This window comes from Terrapene carolina, unplaced genomic scaffold (assembly GCF_002925995.2).
Source record: "Terrapene carolina triunguis isolate 2854851 unplaced genomic scaffold, T_m_triunguis-2.0 Scaffold28114, whole genome shotgun sequence".
NCBI lineage: Eukaryota > Metazoa > Chordata > Testudines > Emydidae > Terrapene > Terrapene triunguis.
The window spans coordinates 1-19,309 of NW_020692465.1; the positions used below are offsets into that span (position 1 = coordinate 1).

General features: G+C 45.8%; 1 protein-coding gene across 1 annotated transcript; it reads left to right on the top strand.

Annotated features, from left to right (window-relative positions):
- Window positions 1-361: 361 nt before the first annotated feature.
- On the top strand, window positions 362-19,001 carry LOC113409003 (maestro heat-like repeat-containing protein family member 2B; the record flags this gene model as incomplete). Its single annotated transcript, XM_029914033.1, has 13 exons — window positions 362-485; window positions 1,948-2,057; window positions 2,730-2,882; window positions 4,048-4,202; window positions 5,992-6,154; window positions 6,603-6,796; window positions 9,978-10,066; window positions 11,763-11,914; window positions 13,617-13,763; window positions 14,941-15,123; window positions 16,031-16,186; window positions 17,104-17,206; window positions 18,916-19,001. Coding segments are annotated over 13 exons (1,815 nt in total), but the record flags the coding sequence as incomplete, so codon positions are not given.
- Between the last annotated feature and the right edge of the window lie 308 nt (window positions 19,002-19,309).

Here is a 19,309-nt window from a genome sequence, read left to right on the forward strand (position 1 = left end):
GTTCCCCGTTCCTCATTCTTTATGCAAATTCCTATCCCATCTTTCATGCAGATGAGGCTAGGGCAGTTGTCTCTGTTCTACATTCTGTATGCAAAAATGGAGACGTCTTAATCTTGTCACCCTTGTCAGGGGGGGTCTAGGTGTGTCTCCCCATGCCCTTCATTGTTCTCTGCAAGCCTTTTCTCTGATCGGTTTTGGTTCAAACAGAGACGGGGTGAGGGGTGTCCTTCATGAGTCACACAGGCTAGATACTGCGCCCTGGTTCCCCAAAAACACAGAGCTGACTGGTATCAACAATAAGGATGGCAAGTGAAGGCTAGTACAGCTGGAGAACGTTCATTCTTCATTCTTTTGTAATTAGACTCAGGAAAGTTTTAATCGGTTTGGATCTCTGATTGGACTAATAGCACCATACAGCTGTGATTCACTGGCCACGTCCCGTCAGTGGGTGGTTGACTGTATCAGCTGCCTCCTCTGTATACAAGGTGAGGAGACCATTAGCAGGTATAAGTAATTCTTCACCATTAGCAGGTATAAGTAACTCTTCACCTTCTTTCACTGTTGTAATGTCCATTTTTCTGCCTGTCTAGTTCTTTCTGTCCTGTCTGTTAGCACTTAGATAACAGAATGGTGGCATCTTGTAAATACCTGATTAGAAGAGAAGATTATGCTGTGTAAAGAGCCTAGCACACTTTTGGAAACTGTACAAATAATAAATGGTCTGCATACAGGTAGATAACTGCTAAATTCCTTAGGGCTTCTCTACACAGGGACACTAAGGAAAGTTAATCCAAATGAACTAACGGTGTAAATTTAAAGTGGCATTAAACACATGTGTGGATGCTCTGATTCTGAATTAAAATGGCCCTTATTAATTTTAGTGAATTACATGAATGAAACTAGCCTGAAATAAGGCCCCTTTAATTCTAAATAAGTGTGTCCCCATAGGTGTTTAATGAAGTTTAACTAATGCATTTTGAAAATTAATTTGGATTAGCTTTCTTGACTATCTCCATGTAGACAAGCCCTTGGTACTAAACATTTTCATTCTCTTTACCCTGCCACTGGCTGTATTGGAGGGGTTTCCTGGAATAATTCTTTAAACAGAAAGTTCTTCCAGCAGCCCTCTGTCATGAGCATTCAAAGCTACTGGAGTAAGTGTAGGCCATTTTCCCCTCTGTGAAAGAGTAGGATATTCTTTTCACCTAATGGTTAGATGTAAAGGGATAGAGCTTGGTTATCGTTTAAGGCCATTTCCAATTAGGGTGACCAAACAGCAAATGTGAAAACTCGGGACAGGGGGTGGGGCGTAATAGGAGTCTATATAAGAAAAAGACCCACCAAATCGGGACTATCCCTATAAAATCGGGACATCTGGTCACCCTATTTCCAATTATTATTAATCAGTCCTAAAAACAGTGTTGGTGATTCAGAAACAGAAGAAGGGACTCCAATCTTTGCATGTACAAGATAGAAATCCCAGCATTGTTTAGAAGTGACTGATGAGCCTGGGTTTCCTGCCGAAGTTTTTGTCCAGACCCATCTCTTTTACAATGAGAGTTTGGTGGAGGGATTCACCTCTACATTGGAACCTGAGATCTACCTGCATGAGTTGTACTTGAATATGAGATTAGATTTAAATACTGAGAGCAGAGAGGCTACTGAAACCAGACACACCCAGAAAGCGGCTCCAAGCTGAATACAGTGCTTGTTCAATCCTGTATCATTCACAATAACATACCACTACTGTTAACTTTCAGACATTTAGGGTGTAACCCCGACTCCATTACAGTCAACAGGAGTTTTGCCATTGACTTTGATGGGGCCAAGATTTTACACTATGCTGATAACAGCATAGCACATGGATCCTTCTGTATGAATATCCATGCAATAGAGGTTCAGTTTCATGAATCGTTACAGTACTTTTTCTCCTTTTCTCCACTCCAGGCCAGTCCATGAACCTGGGGTCAGCGGCGGAGGAGCTGAGATGTCTTCGTGAAGCACTAACAGCTCCAGACCCTGAGGCTCTGTTTCAGGCATCTTCCAAAATGGCCAGGGTAACTGACTCAAAAAGCTTGTGTGGATGTTCTAGTGACGGGGCACTATTCATTTCACATTTAAGCTTTTATGATGCCTTTCCATACTTGGAGTGAGCTGTGGGAGCGGGGCATTCATTGCTAGTAACCAGCAAGATGCTTTTCATAGATGTGTGCTATGAATGCCATGTAAAAACCGGATTCCACAGAATGTTGCACGCACATGAAAATACGCACGCAGCTGCGCACACATGTACCTATCCAGCCATTCATGAGAAAAAACTGTGTTAGTGGAACATCAAGCTGAGAAACCACCCAGTCTTCATTCTGTCACTTTGTGGGTTTGCCTTAGCCTATATTTGTGTGCATGCCTCTCTTTACTTCATTTTATAAGTTGTAAAAAGATGCAGTGTATAGAAGAGAATACAAACTGGAAACTTACCTCCTGCGTATCCAGTACAATGTTGTGCTAACTGTGCAACAGAGGCTTTGCCTCTAACCTGATATCATTAGTGTAGAATACAAAAATGTCGTATATAGACTGTAGAGAGAATTGTAATCACAAATGGCTCGCTAGACATGAGGCTAATTAACAATTTGTTGATGCATATATCTTTTCATAGAGATATTAGGCCTCCATTTTTAAAAAGCCAGACATCATTGCAGTCTCTCCTGTTTTTGATTTGTTCCCAGGTTGTTAGTGAGTACTTTCCTTCAGAACAGGCCACAGACTTTATTAAGGCCACATTGGGTGGTATGTTGTCTGCCAGTCCCACCTGTGCCACGGCAGCTGGACTGTGGATGAAGATCATCCTGAAGGAGTGTGGAGATGCCATGCTGGACAAGGTAAAACGGGAAACTGGAGAGGTTTTCTGCCTAAACTCTAGGCTTTTAGCTCTTTCCCCTTATGTGTAATGAACAAAAATCTTGCTGTTTCTCCCCCTCGGACATAGAGTCGATTCCATCTCTGTTCCTACCCTAAGATAGGCAATGGCAGAATCAATCGCAGTAGACAGAGATAATCCAAGGGAAAAGGAAGATGGTTGGTTATTTATTTGTCTAGCTTGTTGCCACAGTATTCAGCCAAGAAAGGCTTGAAAAAACAGACTCTGGGGAAAATACAACAAGACAGAATGACTGGCACTTGGAATCATCCAGTTCTTAGGAGGCCTATGGCTAAGGGCTACCTGGATAAAAATAGCACTGTGGTCATTCCTAGTCAATCTGGAGCCTGGGCTCTGAGACCCACCCTCTTGCCAGGTTTCAGAGCCTGGGCTCCAGCCCAACCAGGAACAGCTACACTTTTACACTGCTGTGGGATTTTTTTTTGCTGTGTAGACATACCCTTTAAGAATAGAAGGGGGGAGGGAGGGAGAAAACTATAGTGTCTTTGGGATCCACTATTTATATGCCTTATTCTGGAGCCCAGTGCGTTAGGGCTAGATGAAAGGAGCACTCCACAAATCTTCTAACAAGGCTGGTGAAAGGTCTCAGGACAGGGAACCCTCGCAGCAGAACTGCCATGTTTGCACAGTGTTTTGAAGATGTGAAGGGTTAGGAGTGAATATGAGAGGTCGTCACCTGTTCATAGTCCCAGGTATTTGCACACTGTGTTTAAAGCACTTGCATATTTTGTGCTTGTGGTTGTTTATGAACTCCGCATTCTTCAAGGCAAATGGTCAGATTTGGCTGCTTAAATCACACCTGCAAAATGTGGGCAAGCAAAGCCTTCTTTTGTGCATGCGAACGGGTTTATTTAATGCATAGCTGGGCACCACCACATTAAATTACCTGGTATGTATATGTGTGTGTCAGTGTTAGTTTTTACAGCCAAGTGTGGGCAATTTTTGTGGGTTAAATTTATGCAGACATATTTGAACATTTGTTTCTTGAAGTGAAGAATTTCTAAAAAAGCAGCAACTGGCTAAATGGCTAAATAAAGGTTTTGATTCTGTAGAATGAATGGAGAGAAAGAAAAAGGGACATTTCTTTCTGGTTTTGTTCCTTCCAGGTGCCAGATATCCTGGTTATAATATATAGCCACATGCCTACTATCCAGGAGGGCAGCTTGAGGCAGTTCCTGGTGGAGGCGGTGTCCATTTTAGCTCACCATGACCTAGAGACAGTGATCTCCAGCCTCCTCGGCGAACCTCTGCCGATGAACAGGTATATACCGCTACCTATTGCGTTCATCTTGGTGAAACATGGATCCCACAGCTTTACTGGGAGATGTAGGGCTTTATTTAAGCAGCAGACAGTTTGGGATAATTCCTAAAGGTTAATAGCCTGGGTCTTTCTGCAGGAAGGTCCAAGAGCATGTTAAGGTGGGGTGCGGAGAGAAATTAAAGTGTCATTCTGTTTCCATTAATTAATAGCTGCTTTGATATCCTAAAGACCTATCTTTACTGGTATAACTGGAGTGTATTGTTGGAAACATCTACCTCTCTAGACACCTGAATTGACCTCACTCTGGATATTAGCAGTGGCTGTTGGTTTCCTGGTAGCATGACAGCTTCAAGTCCAAATCCCTGGCTGATTACAAAGAATAGAGCCAATATTATCATCAGACCTCTGTTTGGTATCAGTCAGGGTGTGGCTGCTAGAATAGAGTTGCTGTCCTGGGTACTTAAAACTGGACTGGAAGCAGATCCATCATTTCATTTAAAGATCCCTAACTGAGTTATCAGTTATCAGTGCTGGAATCTAAGACCATAAGAACGGCCATACTGGATCAGACCAAAGGTCCATCTAGCCCAGTATTCTGTCTTCCGACAGTGGCCAGTGCCACATGCTCCAGAGGGAATGAACAGAACAGGTAATTGTCAAGTGATCCGTCCCCTGTTGCCCAGTCCCAGCTTCTGGCCAACAGAGGATAGGGACACCCTTTGTGAAGGGGACATAGGATGGCCACGAATATTTGGTCTCATAGTTGTATGTCCAGTGTGGCAAATTGCCGGCACTATTATGTTGCGTCCCGCACTTTCTCCTCTTGTGGGGGTGCAGGGCACCGTTTCTCACCCCTGAACTGGGGTATCAACTGTCCCATTAGTGTCCCAGAAAAGGGGAGTGGAGAGGGAGGGACCTGGGCCCACCCTCTACTCCAGGTCCCAGCCCAGGGGCTCTAGGGATAGCAGTGAACCACTTGAACTAGCGATTCCTTCCCCTGGGCTACTTCCCTCTCCGGACCTTCAGCTTGTGGGGCTTCCTGCCCTCTCTCCGCTTGGGCCAAGTTTCTCCCAACCCCTGTGTCTGTAGAGTCCCTCTGCTCTGCACAAGCCGGGTTTCCCTTTACCTAGGGTCTTGGTCTTCTGGCCCGCCACAGCACTTCTCCAAACTGCTTCCTCCAAACTGCTCTCTGCTCCAACACCAAACCACTCTGCTTCAACTCCTCCAACTGTCTGATTGAAGCAGGGGGGGGTTTATCAGGTGACTGGCTTTAGGTGCTCTAATTGGCTTAATTGGTTTCAGGTGCTCTAATTAATCTGTAGCAGCCTCTCTTCCCTCTACAGGGACTAAGGCTCTCATCATCCTGGGGCTTACATATCTCCCATCTATCACTCTCCTGCTGTCCTCTGGCCGTGCTATATCACACCAGTTAGTAGGAATATGGCTTTTCCTTCATCAACTTGCCTTCCAAACCCTAGATCTTTGTAGCCACATGTTCATGATTCCATATTTACTGGAAAATGGGAAAGCAGGAACTGAGGTTGGCGCTCTGTGTCCTGTCCTTCTGAAGTCTAGTATTAATGGTGAGGCTGCAGTAAGACTAGGTCACTTAACCTAGTTCTGTAACTGGAAACTCAATATTTAAACACGAGGAGCGTTAAAGGAGGACAGTACTCCTAACTTTCTCATCATTGGCAAGGAGAAACTTTGGTCTTTACTTAAATATGACGTATTCAGTCTGAGCCACAAAAGTGTCCAGGGGTCACATGTAACTTCTGTTAAATTGCAGTGACATCACTGAGCTGTGGAGATCTCTGGGGGGAGACCCCTTGCTTGCCACTCAAGTCCTAAAGATCCTGATAGACAAGATAAAGACTCCAACAAGACAAGAAGGCCGCATCACCTCAGAGACTGAAATCGACAGGGATTTGGCAGCTGCTGAACCTCTCTCAGTAAGTAAAGACAGATATGTCTTTCAGGCTTTCCTCTGCCCTGTGACAATCCTGCTGATGCAAAGCTAAAAGTGTGGTATAATATTGCTGTGTGGGCACTTCTCCTCTGATGTACTGTTTCCCTCAGTCCAGCTGTGCTGTCTGTGGAACAAATACGGCAGTTTTAGAGTACGTGGCTGATTTACTTAATAACATCTGGCAATTAGCAAGTCTTTGAACCAGGTTTCTCACAGTGCTTTGCAAATATTCCTTAGGACCCACAACATGCCTTGGTAGGTCATCCACATTTGTACAGATGTGGGAAACTAAGCCACAAGTTAAGCGAGTTGCTCGCAGTCATTCAAGTTACTGGCAGAAGTGAGAATTTCGTACAGCAGATCTCAGAAGGGGAGAGAGGCTGTGATGGTGTTGGGAAGAGCTCTCAGTTTTTACCATTCTCTCCTTTCAGGCAACATGTGCCATCTCTGAGGTGGTGTCAGCACTGGAGTCGAACAAAGCTGTGCAGGAGCTGCTCCCAGAGTTGTTTCCTGTTCTCCTGCAGCAGGTCAGCCGAACCCTAGGACAAGAGATGCCTTTGCCCAGGATAAGCAGCCGGAGGGAATTCCGAGAAGACCTACAACATACTGAGGGCGACCCTTGCCGGTAATTAGAAGGAAGGGAGAGAAACAAAGAGAATTCCAATAGAGTTGTGTGACACTCCCCAGGAGTTCCCAGGGTTACGAGGCACCTTACCATTGCCTGCCCTTAGAGTGAGGAAGTCTTGTCTGTGCCTGATGTGGGTCAGTTCCCTGAAATGACCAGGCTCTGGCAAAACAAACACTGCCATCCAGGCCTCCTCAGACCTCAGTCTCTTTGTACAGGTTAGTGATAGGCACACACCAACCCCCGAGTCTTCTGACCGTTCCATATAGTGTCCAGACCTTTATCCACTGAACACCCACAGAATTACCAGGCCTGCTGTTCCCAATGGAACAGTACACACCAGTTTATTACTTATACTTTAGACTCTATACTTTATTACTTATACTATACGGCAAAACACACAGCACTTAGATATATTTGAAGATATATTTAAGAACAGAGATGATCAAAGAACAGAGATTCCAGTGATAGTGAGTAAGAATGCGAGCAAAAAATGGTTACATGTAAAATGAAATCATAACATGCTCTTAGAGACTAAACTTAACCAACAGCTTAACCTCCTGTTTAAAGATGTTTCTCACCCAAAGTTCTCAACCACGCCTGATAGCAACCCCGCTGTCCATATCACTGTCCATCTACTTCCTAAGTGAAAGATGCCAGGGTGTCTTCTTTGTCCCCTAAATATACTAGAGCACACCTTTGATGTGTACCCCAAAATTGGGTCCCCACCCCCTGTCTACTTCCTGTTACTTTTCTTTCTTTGAAGTTCTCACAGTCCTTCTGAACTGAATGTGAACCCTACATGCTTAATTTATAGATAAAGAAACAGATGGATAAACATTTCTTCCCTGAAAGAAAACCATTTTTCCACCTTTCCTGGTGACTAGTCCCTAGACACAGATCATAAGAATGTAATTTTCAATGCATATACATGACTCTTTACACCGCATCTGTACATGTGTTTCACAATGATATTGGTGACATGGGCTTTTATTTGAGACTCATATGGCAATCTTTTAGTGAACTAGAATGTACATACCAGACCACTCGGCACCCACTCTGTGCCCCTCGCCAGTTAACACTAAGAGATTCCTGAGTCATCAGTTGACTTCAGCTCTGATACCCATTAATGTACATTTCCCACCAATCTCACAACATTATTAGTTTCTATTATTGTTGTGTTTCTTTATTCTGTGCCAACAAGGTGCTCAAATTACAGACTTCAGGGTTTTATAATGTCTCTGAATTTTCCTAGGAAACCAGGATCTAAACTCTGTTCACGGATGGGCAGTGGCTATAAAATAAACATAAGTACTACTTCACACAACACACGGTCAACCTGTGGAACTCATTGCCAAGGGATGTTGTGAAGGCCAAAAGTGTAACTGGGTTAAAAAAGAATTAGATAAGTTCATGGAGGACAGGTCCATCAATGGCTAATGGCAAGATGGTCAGGGATACAACCCCAAGCTCTGGGTGTCCCTAGGCCTGACCGCCAGAAACTGAGACTGGACAACAGGGATTGGATCACTTCATGATTGCCCTGTTCTGTTCATTCCTTCTGAAGAAGCTGGCATTGACCACTGTTGGAAGACAGTATACTGGACTAGATGGACCATTGGACTGACCCAGTAAGGCTGGTCTTATGTAGTGGCCACAGTGAGTCAGGTTTTCAAACATGGGTGCCTAAGCTTTGTCCACAAAACTTGAATTTGTTCACATGGATGGGTACCTAGCTAGGTGATTGCTGGCGCTGCAGACACAAGTGTTCTGCTCATGCGGTTGGCCCATGTGCAGGCCTATTTTAGGTACCTATATGTGAGGGGTGGTATGCTGTGCCCCGGCCTCTTCCATGAACACAAACTGTGCTGAGTCCCTCCAAAGTGTTCTCGGGATGCCTGCTCCTGAGATCCTGGTGGTAAGGGCTCTGATGACTGTTTGACCCCAATGGATGATCTTAAGTCACCTTTACTCTTGACCTTTGTTTTCTTTCTCCTCCCTCTTGTCTCTCAGGGGACTTCTGCATCCTCACCTTCTCTGTGGCTTGTACTTTCGTGTCTAGGTTCCTCCAGCCCCTTTACATATATTTTCTCTTTACCTGGCCCTTCAGGTTTTGTTTCCACCCTCCTGAGCCTCCATACATGCCTTGGTGTCCCTGTTAGAAAGGGATGCCAGTCCATGCCCAGTAGAAGGCAGTGGGGCAATCCATCCACTACCCCTACATGTTTCTGCCTAAACTTCGCCTTGATTTCCAGAGTCACCTCTGCCATTGGGCAGAATTTATTGTCCCCATGTACATATTCAGTTTTGATCCTACCTCTGGGAAGTATCCAGTGGGGTTTCACTAACTCCTGCCCGATTAACAAACAGGATGAAGCTGTGTCCATTAGTCCCTTTGGTGGCTCTTCCCTACCCATACCGATATGGTAGGTACTTTCCTTTTTCTTCCCTGCCTGGGAGTCTTATCCCAGCCACAAAACTGTGCAAACCCACAGTCCATTTTAGGACAGTCTCTTTTTAGATGTCCTTCACGTCTATGTCGGTAGCACACTGTAGGACAAGCTCCCACTACAGTTCCTTGAGGCGCCTCCCTCTTCTTCTTGCTGCCCTTCCCAGCTGGAGGCACTCTGGTCCTTCTCAAATCTAGTCCCTTAAACCACTGACTCACTCTGGGAATGTCCGCCTCTGCAAATTCCTCTGTAACTTTAACTGTGGGGTCCAGATTAACTGGCTGGCGCCACATAACCCATGCTCGGGTATGCTCAGGGAGACTGAAGAAACTTCCAGAATCATGCAGTCCATGATCTCCCCCACAGTTTGAGTATCTGGCCTTACCAATGAGTGGCCCAATCTTTTAATTTCTGTCCAAATGCACAGAAGCATAATCCCTCAATCCATCTTTCAACTCTCCATTTCTGGCAGTACTTTTCTGTGGACAGGCCCCACCTAGTCCAGCATGGCTGCCTTAATCATGTCATAATCTCTTGCCTGCTAATCACTAAGACCCATATATGTGCTTCCCCGGTTAAATAGGGTGTCAGTTGAAGGCCCTACATTGTTCTGTCCCTATGAGGTCTCACTGCTGCTCCTTTAAGAGTAACCAAAAACACATCAGGGTTGTTCGCAGGTCCCATTTTACAGAGTCTGATCTCCTGTGCCTGGTTTCCATTTCCTGTCACAGGACTGGCCAAACTTTGGAGGAGTTGTTGCCAGACCTGGGCTTGCTCCTGTATAAATTCCTGAAGGCTCTTTTGCTGTTAAACCTACCAGGCAAGCAAAGGCTGTTTTTCTGCATGGTGGGATTGTTGGAAGGTCTATAGGGTCTTCTACACCAGCAGTTCTCAACCAGGCCGGTTTTAGGGAGTCCGCTAAGCAGGGCTGGCATTAGACTAGCTGGGGCTCAGGGCAGAAAGCTGAAGCTCTGAGCCCAGCCACGCTGGAGCCCTGAGGCCCAGCACCTGCACTAAAGCCCCGAGCCTCTGCACCCCATGAGGTTAAAAACCAGAGCCAGGAGCCCCAAACTCTGATGCCTGGCAGGGCAGTGGCCTGGAACTGGGCCATGGAGTATTTGTAGCATGTTGAGGGTGTGGGGAGGCTCAGAAACAGAAAGGTTGAGAACCCCTGTTCTACACTTCTCTTTGCTGCTTCACCATCCATTTCAGTGTTCCCTCCATCACCCGGACTGCCAAAACCTCTACACCGGCTTCTCCAACAGGCTCTCCATTTGCATAGATAACAGGGAAATCCCTGATGAGCCCCCAGCTGTGACAGAGAGGGGTGTTGCACCCCCACATCTTCCACAAACACAGACCGCGTTGAGACTTTCTTGCTTGTAAGCACCAACATATAGTCTATTTAATCCCCCTACCAATACATAGCACCTTTGTATTGTATCTCAACTTTCTAAACTCTTCTCCAAAAGTGGGGGCTAAGGTGTTTCCACTCAGAGACCTCACTTTGTCAGGCTCTCCTAGCTTTTTGTCTTTCTGTTTCTCCTAGCATGACCAGACAGCAAGTGTGAAAAATCAGGACGGGGGTGGGAGGTAACAGGTACCCATATAAGATAAAGCCCCAAATATCGGGACATCTGGTCACCCAAGTTTCTTTCTCTGTCTGTTCCCCTCAAAGAGCTCCTGCCCATGTCCTTTTACACAGTTTCCCTGTTAATGGAATGATTGGTTCCTTGACTCACTAGCCCCCATCTGACCTCGTAATCAGGTACACCTCTGTCCAATTACGCCTTCTGTGAGGAACCAAATTAGTACTAATAGTGACCAGAGTGCTGATTCAAGTGCAAACCCTCAGCTCTCTGTCACATCATAAATGTCCATTAGTGATCACCACACTCTATGCCCCCAGTGTTTGGGTCCTGATCATGTATCTTTTCCATATCATTGTACTCTGCTAGTGCCCATACTCCTTGCAGAAAGGGAAAAATGACTGCAAAATTTTGTCCCTAGCAAAACTAGTCATATGAGATGTATGAGACTGAAACTTACCTCCCGGCATCAAGTCCTTCCAGGGACACTGGTGTCCAGGATATTGCCAGTGGATGAACTGTCGATGAACAGCAGACCTGACAAGTAACCAGGGCTTCCTCGCTCTGTTTAGGCTGCACATTCCTACTGATTGCTGCAGTTCTGTGCCTCTCTTTCCCCAGGCTTTCTAGCCAAGCATTAGAGGCTGTGCTTTTCAAAGCTGGGAATGAGAGACTGGTGAGAGCGCTCAGGGAGCAGAGAACACAGAGTCTGCTTGAAAACCCCAAGACTCACCATGAGGGAGTGTGTCTGCTGGTGAGGTAAGAGATCTAGGAGGCATGATTTTATCCTTGGGAATCAGTAGCAAATAGAGTGGCTGAGAGGGAACCTCCAGTTTATAGCTTTGTGGGGGGTGCCCTGGGTGGAAACACACAGCTCCCATTCATAGATATCAGTGCTGTATGCTCAGAGCAGCTGAGTTTTTGAAGTGTGCAATCTACCCCATAAGCGGTTTATTTTGTCTTCCAGTGTTCTGCTAAGATCTGGACTAATAACACCTGAGATCTTACAGAGCCTCCTCCCCTGGGTGAATTCCCCAACAGAAAACCTCCGAGTCACCAGCACAGCTTTCCTTGCCCAGGTAAGACAGAGGGTTCTGAAGAGCAGTTTCACCATTAGACTGTTGTCTCATGTTTGCCTTTCTTTCGGGAGTTGGACAGTTCAGTTCATAGGAGTAATTGTCATTTTAGATAGTAGAATGGGTCCTCCTTTATATGGAAACCTCACAAGGAATTTCATTACATCTTTCTGAGTCATTCTCTCTCTGATATTTTTATTGCTGTCATTGCCTATGCTAGCTACACAACCACTGGTGCTGGCTGAGAGAGATACAGACAGAGTTTGAATTCCTGGACCTCTTCTGCCAAGTCCTAGTGCTGATACTAACCAACAGCTCCTGATTTTGGTTTAGCTCAGCAGATCTTCTGAATGAACCTAGTGTCCTAATACTATAAAACAAGCAACATACAAATACATTCACATCTATCTTAGGTTCTCATTACTGTAGTATCTGAGTACCTCAAAACTCTTTAATGTCTGTATCCCCACGACACTCCTGGGAGGTAGGGAAGCACAATGACTCCTATTTTACAGGCAGGGAGCTGATGCACAGAAGGGCTAAGTGACTTGCCCGAGGTCTTTGAGGGAGCAGGAAATTGAACCTGGGTCTCCTAAGTCCTGGGCTAGTGTGATAACAGCTGGACCATCCGCCCTTTCCACAACCTTCCTCTAACATCAGCATCATATTTCCCACTTATGCTAAGCAACTATCTTAGGGGCTCATCTGGTTCTAAGAAAAACAATCGATCTGTGCCTGTGATGGGCTGTACCTGGGCTTTGAGGCTCCTTACAAGAGGCCCCGTGGTCCTACTACACCCTGCCCCAGGAAAACAGCCACAAATCTGGGTCTGACTAGAAAGGACTCATGAAAGCAGCCAATCAGAGCCCATCAGGCTCAGCTAAAAGGAGCTGCAGGGCCTTAGCAGGTCAGTTCCTGGCAGGACCTGGAGGGGCAAGAAAGGGTGCTGCTCTCTGGCCACAGAAATTCAGGGGATAGCCAGAGTTTGATTCTGGCAGCATTTGCTTAAGCTGGATTTGCAGGAAGAGGGTCCCTAAGAACTTTAACCCGGAGGTGAGGGTGAAGCTAAAAGTGGCCGGTAGGAAGAAGCAAAAATGAACTGAAATCAGGCAGTGCCTAGCTACTGTTTCCAGGGTCCATGGTTTGGAACCCAGAGTTATGGGCAGGCCCTGGTTCCCCTACCATCTACAGTGGCATAAGCCCCACGGAGGGGACAATGCTTATGGAGAGCTTGAACAAAGGGCAGAATTTCAAGGACCCAGAGTTGGGGCTGGAGACCCTAGTGAGGGCAATGGGATTGTTCTTGACTACCCCAGAAGGGGTTCATTTGGACTTTGGGACGCAGCCAGAGGCCTGAGACACAGAAGACTCACTGAGGTCGGCTGGCAGGGTGCGCCAGGGGTGAGAAAAGGACTGTGGTACTAGACCCAGCCACTAAGAGGCTCTCAAGAGGTGAGTGGATCCCTATGATAGTGCCCAAAAGGAAAGCTCCATGTTTTAAGACATTTCTCATTTGTGTGGAATAATAAAGTTACAGTGTCTTATGTGCCAAGTATCAGAGGGGTAGCCATATTAGTCTGTATCCACAAGACTGTGGCTGTAGGAGGACTCCTTGTTGTTTTTAGTGTATTCCATGTCTGCTCAAATTATATTGCCAATCTTAATGATCATATTGGGGCTAATGGACATGTTGATTTTATTTCAGCTAATGAGTGATCCCATGCTCAGGGAGAAGAAGTTCCTTAAGTCTGTCCTGAGCATCTTGGAAGAAAGGTCACACGATAGGAACAGCATTGTCCGCCAGATGGCTGTGAGAGGCCTGGGAAATTTAGTCTATGGGGCACCTGAGAAGGTAAGAGAGATTACTGAATAGAATGCAGCATAACTAGAGAAACCAAGAGAGAGAGTTGTTCAGAGTTTACAGAGGCTGCACAAAATGCACTAGGCCAAATTCTGCTCTCTCATATACCCTAGTAACCTCTTTGCAGTAAATATAGAGCAAGCTGGATCCTTTGGTAAGCTGGGCATAAGTCAACCATGGGCACTTTAATATGACCATATGTAAATGTATACATCTGGGAACAAAAAATGCAGGCCATACTTACAGGATGAGAGACTCTATCCCAGGAAGCAATGATGCTGAAAAAAACTTGAGTCATGGCAGATAATCAGTTGAACATAAGCTCCCAATATGAAGTTGTGGCCAAAAGAGCTGAAATGATCCTTGGAGGTATAAACAGAGGAATCTTGAAGAAGAGTAAAGAAGTTATCTTGCCTCTGAATATGGCACTCATGTGAGCACTGCTGGAATACTGTGTCCAGATCACGTATCCACAATTCAAGAAGGATGCTGATAAATTAGAGAGGATTCAGAGAAGAGTCGCAAGAATTATCAAAGGATTGGAAAATATACCTTTAGTGATAGACTCAAGGAGCTCAATCTATTTAGCTTTACAAAGAGAAGGTTAAGGAGTGACTTGAGGACAGTCTATAACTACTCACATGGGGAATAAATTTTGATAATGGGTTCTTCACATTAGCAAACAAAGGTATAACAAGATTCAATGGGGAAAAATGAAGCTAGGCTAATTCAGACTGGAAATAAGGCATACATTTTTAATGGTAATTTTAATTAACCATTGGAACAATTTACCAAAGGTGGTGGGGGATTCTCTGTCACTAGCAATTTTAAAATCAAGATTGGATGTTTTTCTAAAAGATACACTCTAGTTCAAACAGAGACTATTTCGGGGAAGTTGTATGTTATGCAGGAGGTCAGACCAGATAATCACAATGGTCCCTTTTGGCCTTGGAATCTAAGTAACTAGGAATCTAATAATAGGATTACACAGGTGTATTATGGCACCAAGTTGGGCTCATTGTAGCTAGCACCTGGTCTGAAATATAGCTATAGGTCTCTGGGGGGGAGACGGGGTTGATGAAATTCCCACAGCTTCATAACTGCTAAAGAAAACTTATTAGAAGTGTGATCAGTGATAAGTGTTCTTTAATGTCATATGTTTGTACAGGTGAAAAAGTACAAGAAGTTTCTTCTGGACATACTGATCGGGGCCTTACATGACATTTTCAGTTCGGAAGTCATTGGCGAGAGCATGAAAGCACTGGCCAAAGTCCTGAAGGCGCTGAAAGAGAAGGACATAGGTTCCTACTTCAAAGACCTCACCCAACAGATCCGGACTTACTTTGACGATGTATGTGAACAGATCTCTCCAACCCCAGTTCAACTGATCTTGATTAGACTCCATTTACAATGCGTGATGTGGACTCCCTGGGCATTGCTCATGTCGGAGTGAAGAGATTTTAGGCCCCAGGGAAGAGAGGTGTTTTACGGAGGAGGAGAACATTAGGAGGATGGGGATGACATCCCTGCTCCCACAGTCTCACCCTTCTATTCTTCTTTATTGCCAGAGAACCTCAAAGAAAGTCTGAATACTAGATTAGGTAGCTAGATAACCATGAAATGGGGGTTACAGAGTACAATAGAGAGTGTTGGGCCTGTTCTATACCATTTTTATGTGAGAGGGTTGGAATGATCATTCTGTTTTGCACAGAATTTAGAGATTTCAAATTTGGGTTTTGTTCCTATTTGTGGGAACCCTTCTCCCCAAAGTTCAAAACTCTTTGTGAAACAGAATTACTATTCTCAACCTAGCTCTATTGGAAGCGTTGGCCCAGGACAGTCTGCTCTCAGACTATCCCGGTGCTGGGAACCCAGGAAACTCTGTGAGCTAGAGGTGCCAGGGAGTTGCAAATTTGAGAGCCAGGACTCCCAGGGTCCCAGAAGCTGGGGGCCTGGAAGCCCACGATCCCAATCAGCCTGCTAGATTGGCTGCTACAGAGCTGGATGGGTGCACTGGAAAGACACCAGGCAAGTTTCTAAGGACCCCTACCTGGCTTCCGGAGGAATTTCATCAAAACTGAACTGTCTCTAAAATATTTTGATGAATCAGCAAATTTGAACAAAAAATTGGTTAATTACCGTTTTTCCGACTAGCTGTAGTTGGAATCACTCTACTTTAGAGTAGAAGAGATGGCTGTGCAAAGTGCATGATGTGATTGTCTCTTAGTTACTAACTTGCGGGGCTTTCTTGGCTGTAGGAGGATGATGCTCTTCGCTCAATGGCCTTTGTCCTATTTGGCATCCTGGCCCGGCTGACAAAGAGAAAATGGAAGACCTATTTCGCCGACCAGGTTAAAAAGAGCTGGGTCACACTTCTGCTGCACCTGCAAGACCCAAACCCTGAGATTTCAATGGTAAGACCGACAGTGACTTATTTACTAAGCAAAAGGAATCTTCCTCCCAATGCCAGGGGAGCTCTGCTATTCCTGCCTGCTGTGGAGGCCCAAATTCTCCCCTCAGTTCATTGCCCTCCTGCTGAGTCAGTTCCAGGCAGGTTGGTCCATGGCTGCCTCACCAGAATCCAGGAGAGGTCACGGGTCTGACACCGACAGGTCTCTGTTCCTGTCTGTCTCTGCACCCCAGGCCCCTGCCTCCCCAGAACAGAGAGACCACACCTATGCCTGGTGTAGCAGCTTTCATCGGTATATCTGTTCCCAAAAGACATTGATGCTATCTCCAGGTTTCAGTTGAAGCCCTCCCGTCTATTAGTCATTCCTGCATGTTTTCTGCCAATTACATCCAGATGAATCCCTTTTTTTGATCCTGGAACAGATGAGCAGTCACGCAGATGAGTTCCCTTTGAATGAACATAGCACTCGGTAGGGAACAATTCAATGGTGTGACACTCTTTTTCAGGAATGCAGAGCTACGTTTCAACTCTGTTTCCCATTTTTGGGACTGAAGAGACTCCAAAGTGCAATTAATGAGCACCTTGGTGGCACAGCCAAGCTGAAGCCTGAACAGCTCCACGTGGACATTTGCAGATACCTTGTGAGTGAGCTGTTGAACTGTCTGAGATTATTGACTGGAGTGGTGGTGTAGAGGTGTGTGTGTGGGGTGGGGGTGTGATGGATAATGTAAATAACTGTAAGAGTGGGATATATGACTGAGGGTGATGGGAAATGTAAATCTGCCACAGATTCCCATTATTCCCACTTCTACCCAGCCACCTGTTCTCTATCTTATTTACCTGTGGTTCGTAAAAGCATGTGCTGGCAGTCAAAGGGCACTTCTAGCCAGAGAGAGCTCATGCGTCCCTGATTCCCTCTAGGCCAAAGAGAATGCAGAGCTGCTGGAGAAATTGTACCAAATCACCATCACGTACTTCTATAGCAGCTGGGAAGAGATCCGGGCAGTTGCAGCCAACTTAGCTGGTGAGAAATGATGCCCAGTGTCCCTTTTGGTATTTCCATTGAGGGAGACAGAAACAATCCCACTGTGCAGCGCTGAGCTGCCATTAATCTCTCTGTGCCTTAGCTTCCCATCCATAGATGGAGATGTTAATATCCCTACCTCCCCAGTGTGGTGGATTAGTTGCTATCAAGTGCTTCGGGATCATTGCAGGGAAAGCACGGTGCAGTCATTTAGTAGTAGAGGCAGGGACATTGTCACGTAGGGCATGGTTACACTTTGAGCTGGGTGTATAATTCCCAGCTTGATGAGACGTACCCGCACTAGTCCTGCGTGCAGCCCACCTCCCCATAGCACCTGCTGCCACACCACCTTGTCAAGGAAGCATTAGGTTCCTCCTCTTTGGCCCTGTACCCTCTTCACCCTAGCACACCCATGTGAGACAGGCAGGCATTGTGGCCTACGTCTCACCTATCAGTCACCTTGTGAGATCCCTGCTTAGAACTCACTTATTCCTGGCCCCAGTCCTTTGCACAGACCACTAGACCAAGACACTATCTTAGTATATCTCCAATAACTGACAGCAGTGGCAAGAGGAACACAGACTGTTTCAAGCAAATGGGTTTTATGGAAACATTCTTTTTAAAAAATGTCTGTCTCATTCTCTTCAGTGTGGACTCTAAACTGCTCTAGCATCCTCTTGTCCACAGCTCACCCTTAGGCCCACAGTAGGAGATGCCAAAGACGTGTCTAGGGGCTGCTAATATCACTTTGCACTCAACAAGGGAAGGTTTTATTATTATTGTTGTTATTTATTTTACATTGTGTATTTAGGCATCATCCTGGAACACACAGACAGGCAGCGTATGAAATGGCTGGACCTGGAACATCTGCTGATGTGTAAGTAATAAATACAGCTGAAGTCCTGTTCATTAGTGAGTTCTAAAGGAATTTAGCTGACAAGCAGCAGTAACCGTTACCACTGGTGCAAAGTGCATCAGCCACACAGCAAAGGACAAATTCACTCTTGCCCAGTAGAAAGTCCGCTTTAATTTTCCCTGAAGGAGGAAGCTGCAGAAGGTGTGATACGAGACAGTACATCTCCTGGTTGTCCTGGCAATGCCCCCTCCACAGCCAGTGCTATCCACTCTTTGGGCTTTATTGGCTCTCTGTGGACTCCCCAGGTGAGAAGAAGTTGTAGCCACTTTCTGCTACCTCAAATTTCCCACCAGCAATTTTTCTTCCAGTAGGTGCCCTGTATCATGCATAAACCAGCTTGGACCTGGCCTCTGTTAAATTCCAGGTTTATTTGAGCTCAGGCAGTGTCTCCTGAATAGAGATGGAAAATAAACTTAAAAGTGGAAGCTATTGAAACAATGGGCCTTCTTCCATTTACAGCAGAGTGGATGACTTTCTGGTAGAGTCAGGGTCTCCCCCTAGTTGAGAGCATGGAAGGGACCCAGTAGAGGAACCTAAAGCTTTGTTTGTATTGGAGAGCTGCTGTAGTATGGTATTCAGAGGTAATAAGTCTCCAGCTATTTCAGGCACAGGTGACTATATGAAAAGTGAGGCATATTCATCTCTCATGTATTTTCCATCCCAACAGAAGGACTGAGCCCAGTCTCACATTTTTCCATGTGATCATTCTGCTCAGGTAGTTCAAGGTTCTGTGATCACACTTAGCTGTGATTTGACAGTCTGTTCACTAACGTATTGTCCTCTGTAATTTCAGCTCTCCAGGTCCTACAGAAAGACCCAAGTCCCACTGTCCAGCTGGTGACAACTCAGATCATAAGTGACATCTGTCTGGCCAAGTGATTGGGGAATGAAGCGGAACGAAGACAAACAGAAGAAGGCGCTCCAGTACTATAAGGGCCCTACTGTCAATCAAACGTTAACCCCACCCCTTGCCCACCGGTCACCAGAAGTCCCACACCCATGGGGTATTACTTCCGGGGTCAAGGCAGACACATAACCAGAAGCAAGATGTGTCATGTGGCCCCTCTAAGAACTCCTCCCACTGCCCTCTACCAATCAGGAGGGGTTTCAGCCACTGGGGACCACCCCAAGAGATTTGACCAACTGGGGGGAATTCTGGGGTGGGGTGACCCATCCAGAAGTGTTTT